At 36.0% G+C, this 7,244-nt stretch overlaps 2 protein-coding genes across 2 annotated transcripts; one reads left to right on the plus strand and one right to left on the minus strand.

Annotated features, from left to right (window-relative positions):
• The first annotated feature begins 756 nt into the window (after positions 1-756).
• Positions 757-5,135, plus strand: LOC143633368 (mitochondrial carrier protein MTM1-like). The gene is made up of 10 exons (XM_077101685.1): positions 757-865; positions 935-1,205; positions 2,159-2,248; positions 2,672-2,800; positions 2,886-2,945; positions 3,048-3,218; positions 3,346-3,448; positions 3,556-3,797; positions 3,917-3,975; positions 4,051-5,135. The coding sequence occupies exons 2-10, from the start codon at positions 975-977 to the stop codon at positions 4,181-4,183; spliced, it is 1,218 nt and encodes a 405-aa protein (XP_076957800.1). The 5' UTR covers positions 757-865; positions 935-974; the 3' UTR covers positions 4,184-5,135.
• Positions 4,859-6,988, minus strand: LOC143633360 (uncharacterized). Its single transcript, XM_077101677.1, has 2 exons — positions 6,637-6,988; positions 4,859-4,932 (listed from the first exon to the last, which is right to left on the minus strand). The coding sequence occupies exons 1-2, from the start codon at positions 6,986-6,988 to the stop codon at positions 4,859-4,861; spliced, it is 426 nt and encodes a 141-aa protein (XP_076957792.1).
• Between the last annotated feature and the right edge of the window lie 256 nt (positions 6,989-7,244).

Raw genomic sequence — 7,244 nt, forward strand, 5'->3', positions numbered from 1 at the left:
GTGACTCAATGGTAGAGTAGAGGTAGAGCGTTTAAAACTTTACTATCATCAATTTATATGAGAGATATGAGGGAGCCAGGGTTCGAATCCTGATCTCACCCGGTTTTACCGGCTCCTCGCTGTCGTGCCGTTTGGCGGGCGTGGGGGTCGGGTTTCATCAGGGGAATCCCTCAATAGGTGGACCGCTAGGGGCTCTGTTCGTTCGGACTCGTGGCCGGCTCAAGTTACCTTTAGCAAATAGGGGCCACGTATTGAGTACCCGGTGTTACTTGGTTTGTAGTTTAAAAAAAAATAGTGTAGTGATAATGCACTAATGCATGGTGAAACATTACGAAGAAGATTGTTCTCAAGTAGACGATTTTTGTATCAAAACTCAAGGATTCAACGGATTTGATTTGAAATCACATGAATCATGTAAGACATCAAACATGTGACATAATCTTATTGAATAACGAAAACTCACGGCACGAAGTGAAATATCACGGCCCCGTGAGTTTTAAATAAGACCTAGATTATTCAAAACTTTGAACCAAATATGGAATCTCTCTTAAAATGGACTATGAAATTTCTCAAAAAAAAAATAAACATAGTAGGTTTAAACATCGGACAAAGAAATGTGTGACGACGAGTGAGGCAACAATGGGTTTTGTTCTAGAATTTGACACGTCTGAAAAGCCCCAAAACCCTCAAGTCCACAATAATCAATTTTTATTATTATTCGGTTTAATATTATTATTCTTTTTCTTTGTGGCCTGAGAGCGTTTTTCTGTATTCCAACCAATTTGGTAACCTTACAACATTCCAATTACAATTAAATCACTTGTTCCTCTTCCGTAATCTTTTCAATAAAAGCTGCGATCAAAAGGTAATAACAACAATAATAATATATCTTGTCCTTAATAGCAACTGATTCAATGAAATCACCCTGTTACAGGATTAGGTTCCTATTGGTCAAGGTTTTGATTTGAGCAGAAATGATAAATAATAATAATAATAATAATTTGTTCATGAGTTCTTTGGATCGAGATGCGACACATGAATACGAACTAGAGTTGATATCTGACTCCTCGTCGTCGTCAAATATGATTGTGCCTACGCCGTTAAAGTCTTCCAATGACAAATTAGGGCTTTCCGAAAGAGCCTTGTCCGCCGCCGGCGCCGCCGTTCTCTCCGCCATTATTGTTAACCCTCTTGATGTCGTCAAAGTATGTTTGTTTTTTTTTTATTTATTTTTGTACTAGGTTTTTTAGGGTTTTGGTTTTATGAATTAATGAAATTTTGACATTTGAAGTTATTTTTAGATGTATAGTATGAGATGCATATACTTAGTTCATCACTGAAGAACAATATGCTTTGTATGTATATAGGGCTGTAAATGAATTGAACGTTCGGCGGGAAGTTCGTTAATAAACGAATGAACATGAACAAATGTTTCGTTCGTTCGTTTCTGTTCGTTAATAAACAAACGAACATGAACACATGTTTCGTTCGTTCGTTTATGTTTGTTTGTTTACATATTAATAGTAAATAATTAAATTTTATCTTGAAGAGTCATCTACTTAATGGTTATATATTTGTTCATTTAAGTGTGTTTATACTTTATATATGTTTGTTTGTGTTCATTTACATTTGTTCATTTATGTTTGTTTATCTTTGTTCAGTTATGTTCGTGAACCGTTCGTTTTGATTTTAAACAAACAAACATAAACGAACACAAACATGTTCATTTTTTAAATGAACGAACACGAACACAAAATATGTGTTCGATGAAGTGTTCGTGTTCGTCTAAAGCTGAATAAACGAACACGAACATGCCCTTGTTCGTGTTCGTTCAGTTCGTTTACAGGCCTACTTGTATATGCCTTATATGTCTCACGCAATTGTTCGTGGATGAACTATATGGTTCGTATTGGTCTATACTCTATATGACTCAGATACATTTATAAGACTCGTATTTATAACGGTCAACAATGTCTGACAAAAAGCTGAACCTATGCGAGTTGTATAGCCATATACGAGTCGTATTGATGACACGTGGTGTGTGGATATAAGGTGGTGGTGTCTGGTCAGTGGGAGTCTTTTTTTAATAGCTATATGTTTAATGTTCAGGACCAAGGTAACGGGATTTGAATTTATTTGTATGTTTGTGATTTTACAGACGAGGTTGCAAGCACAGGCTGCTGGTGTTGCTTACTCACATCCGATGACTAATCATACAAGTAGAATGGCGGTATTTGGGCCAAACATGGTATGTGTACCATGCAATATTTTTAGCATGCTCTTGTTCTGTAATCTTTTTCCTCAAGAAGCTAATAATATTTTAAAGAGGACGGGGCGTTCTAGTTTGTACATTAAGAGGCTGTTTGGATGTGAGTTTTTAAAGTGATCATTAGTACTTCAGGAGCCAGAAACAAACAAAGTAATATGCAAATCAAAGTTAGGGATGCTTATGTAATCTAACATTTGTCAGTTTTAATGTAGTAAAGTCGGTTATAATAAAGTTAGGGATGTTCTTGGTGGAACATTATATGGTAATTTTTAGTTTTTATTCTCCGTGGGTGTAATACGAGCAAGTTAACATTTTTTAACTTAACTTATTTGTATATCTGGGTTAGCTAAATTCTTTGTAATCATCTTATCTTAAATTTTCTTATAAATTACATCTTTTTAGATGTTTGCGGATCTGAGATGCTCACCAACATGCACCCGTGCGGGAGTACATGGTACAGTGTCAATCTGTCCACCAGACTGTTTCGAGTACAAAGGAACGCTGGATGTTTTCTGCAAAATTATCCGCCAGGTTGGCATTTTATCGTCTTGTTTCTTCTTTATATCATGCTGTGGGTATCAAAGTGTATTGAGATATCTATTGGGAGTCTTTATAGGAGGGAGTTGCAAGATTATGGAGAGGCACAAATGCTGGTCTTGCGCTAGCTATACCTACTGTAAGTCTCATGATGGTTTTGAGTCGTTATTAGTTAAAGCCAAACTGCACTATGGTTAGAGGCTTAGAGCTAACATTGATTTTCAATATTTTGTTGCAACAGGTGGGAATCTATCTCCCTTGCTATGACATATTCCGTAATTGGTTTGAAGAGTTTGCAGCTCAGAATGCTCCAAGTATGACCCCATACGCCCCTTTACTGGCTGGATCATTGTCACGCTCATTGGCGTGCACTACCTGCTATCCTATAGAACTTGCTAGAACTCGCATGCAGGTGCTTTTGATTATTAACAATTGTTTTTTAGTGACTTATTTTTAATTTAGAACCTGAAAGGTTTTATGAACTAGCTTCTTTAATTATGTTTGTTTTATAATGACAAAATGAATAATTGCACATATAGGCATTCAAAGACTTTAACAGTGGTAAGAAATCTCCTGGAGTGTGGAAGACGTTGGTGGATGTTTTATCTAGTGTCAAGACATCTGAAAATATGAAGAACAACGGTAAGCTAATTTTTTTAATAAATCTAAAGTTGCATGTTTTTTTAATGATAATGGGACTTTTCTTTTAAGGTATTAATTGTAATTGACTTGGGTTGTCTTAACTGCAGTGCAAAGTTACCGAGCGCTTTGGACAGGTCTTGGGGCCCAGCTTGCTCGTGATGTACCTTTTTCTGCCATCTGTTGGTCTACTCTTGAGCCGGTAAGAAGAAGGCTTCTGAGTTTGGTTGGTGATGAAGCCAATGCTGTGAGTGTGCTTGGAGCAAATTTCTCTGCGGGTTTTGTTGCAGGCAGCCTTGCTGCCGCCGCCACCTGTCCACTTGATGTTGCAAAAACTCGAAGACAAATAGAGGTATATTTTTGAAGTTTGTATTATTTTTTTTCATTACTGTTTTTAAAACTTAAAGATCATGAATAACCATTAATTTATTTTTTTACTTATATTTTATCTTCACTTTTATGGTATTGCAGAAGGATCCTATCAGAGCATTAAGGATGACAACTAGGCAAACTTTGATGGAGGTTTGGAGGTATGCTTGTCTTTAAAAGCAAGTAACATCTCGTAAGCTGTAACTAAATTGCGTTTTTGTTTGTTAAATGATCAGGGATGGGGGAACGAGGGGACTATTTACAGGGGTGGGTCCACGTGTGGGTCGTGCAGGACCTTCGGTTGGAATCGTGGTATCGTTTTATGAAGTTGTGAAATATGCTCTACATCGTCAACAACATGCAACTTAATGAGTTATGACTAATAAGCAGTGTTCATTCCATTATACTTTCTGACTTGTGGTTCGATGGTGGTGGAGGAGGTGAATAATTAAACATCATACGCAGTTTTGGTAGTTGGTAGATTTAGATGCTGGCGGCATTGCCGATCATGATAACAAAACTAATCTCGGTTCTTTTTGTTATTTGCATTTTTTGTTCTCCACAAACCTAGTCGAAATGGTTATATTCAAAGTTATAATTTTGTATTTGATTTTGGTAACTGAGAAATGTTCAAGTTATTGATTGTCGTGTTGAACGACTGTAAACGTGTAGCAAGTTTGATGGTTTGGTTTACTAGGTTTTTTTTAGGAAGATACTAAGTAAGTGGTGACAAATGGGTTGGGAAAAACGTGTTTGGTTAAAATGTTTTGTTTTTAGTGAGTTGGAACATAAACGAAACAGTGTTTGGTCATTTTGTTAGATGGTTCAATCAATAATCATAAAATGTGTTATATAATCTTATTTAAGTAGAGTATAAACATAAAAAATTTAGCAATCTATAAAGTCAAAATCTTCGAACTATACAACTAACAAGATCCCAAAGCCTATCTAGGCAACCACTCTCTTGATTGCGTGCTGACACTCTAGAATTCGTTTTCTCAAAGAACAAAAGGAGAACAACTGACGACGATAAAGAAGTCCAATTCAGTGAATTAGGTACGTTAGCGCCAAAGCTACCAGCATTAACACACACGCGATCCCTTGATCAATTGTTAATCCTGTTTCATAATCACACATTAATGTGTATAAATTAACACAAACAAACAAATATACGCGAAGTGAAAAGGACACGAACCATCATTAGTCTGTTCATTAAGATCAGACTGGGCCATGGTACCGGAAGTAAACCTTACAGTTTTGGTTGGTGCCATTTTGTGTGTAGTAGCTCTACAAGAGAGGCAACAAGCAAAGTTAAAGTTAGAGTAATTAATGTTTGGGTGATAAGAAAAGATGATGGTTATGATTAGCTTGTTTATAAAATTAACAAGCTAAATATTGAATGTGAGGTGGTGAGAGGAATAAGGGAGGCCACAATATATTATGAGAAATAGTCAATTTACTTGTATATTATAATTAATTAATTCTTGTCATTAAAAAATAAATAAATAAATAAATAACACCTTCATTGACCGAGAGGACAATGTAGTGTTTCATGTGTGACATTTTTGACCACATCATCTCACACCCTCCATAATACATGATCTTATAATTCGAAGCCGTCTGATTCTTACAATTTACAAACCTCTAACTTAAAAAAATACTCTCGAACAATATTCACCTTCATTCAAGTGGATGAACTATTTCCCTCGATCCTCATCCCCTTAAATATCATAAAAGTGTGATTCGAAACTCTTTAAAACAAAAAGATTCTATATTTTCCACCGACAAAGAAAATAATGCATTTTATACGGTATATCTTTTTTTTGCTTTAGTTAAATCAAATATCATTTATCCTTTTTAGTTTTACTTACGTCAAATAACTTGTATTTTTTGCTTTAATAATATATATTTGTTTTTATCTCTGTGTGTCCCCCCCCCCCCTCCCACCCCACCAAAAAAAAGCCCATTTATGTTAATATTAGGTCATGAATGTTGTTTGTTTTCTAGAACCCTAAACGAAGAAATTGCCGTCCGTCACATGCTTTCTGCCTTTTAAAGCATGACGACGACACCGCATAGTATGAAACTCGCGGTACATCTCATCTCGACTTATTTCGGTGATATCGTTTCGGTAAGTAATTAGCACATTCAACTTATCATTTACTTTTTTCAAACACAACTGATGTGGAATGTTATATTAAAATTTTAAAACAAATATTGTAGAAGGGCATCATTAAGAAACAATTTTTTTTTGTTGTTAAAATTATATATTATAGGAAAAAACATGTTAGAATTCTATGCTTTGATGTAATACATGAATAATTTATGGAATGTTTTAAATGATTTATTTTAATAAAATAATTAAGAGTTAAAGATGAAAAGATGGGGATGCCACTTAGCAAAATATTAGATCAATTAAAGGATATGCGGTTGAGCAATCATTTTTGTTTATTATAATAGCAGATTCATTTTTTTTTGAACGATCAACAAAAGATTTATATAAAGACTAACAAGAAGCTAGAAAAAATACACCACCAACACCAAAAGGAACTCCACCAACAAAACAAGCAAAAAACAAAATTACACATTAAAGCGACTCCAATCTTTCCAAGTTAGACCATTCTTCTTTCCTCTATTCTTTATCCAAAGTTAGCCTAACCCTTTTACCTCCTCAACCAGGCACGAGATATTAGCTGGCGTCCCGTTATGCACAATGTCAGTTCTTTTTTTCCACAAGCACCACATCGCTATAAGGCAAACTTCTTGAAACACTTCGGACTTCGCTTTAGAGAGCCTCATGAATTTATGGGCATTCAAGATACCCAGAAAGCAAAATAGGGAGAGATTGGGAACCTTACACCATTGAGCAAGCACACACCATACAGATTGTGCTACACCACACGAGATAAAAATGTGTTCCACTGATTCTTCTATTTCACCACAAAACGGACATAGATTCGACACCACAGGAATATTTCTTTTTTCCAACGCATCAAACGTTGGCAGCCTAGCAAGTGCAGCACTCCAAGCCACAAAACTAACCTTTTTAGGCACCAAACGAGACCAGTCCAACACGAAATCCGGAGCATCATAAGTGTTCACCGACATCTGTTCCTTGATACCCTTGACTGTGAAAATATTCAGGTCCCATTGGCCGCACACCCAACCGTCCATCATAAACAACCGGTCAGCCACAACGCAATCCTTAAACTTTTCAATCGAAAACAACTTAGGAAAATGAATGTATAACGGAATCGGGCCAATCCACCAGTCAAGCCAAAACCAAGTTTTCCTACCATTATTAACCACATTATGGAAACAATTTGGAATATCAATCCCCGCCTCCTTCAGCCTTGAATCTATCTTAACTATTTGGTTCCAAGGACACGAGCTAGATAATTTGGATGGAATGGCGTTCCACGACCTTGAC

This window comes from Bidens hawaiensis, unplaced genomic scaffold, assembly GCF_021521415.1.
Source record: "Bidens hawaiensis isolate Kalapana, Puna unplaced genomic scaffold, B.hawaiensis_p1.1 tig00006709_1, whole genome shotgun sequence".
Lineage (NCBI taxonomy): Eukaryota > Viridiplantae > Streptophyta > Magnoliopsida > Asterales > Asteraceae > Bidens > Bidens hawaiensis.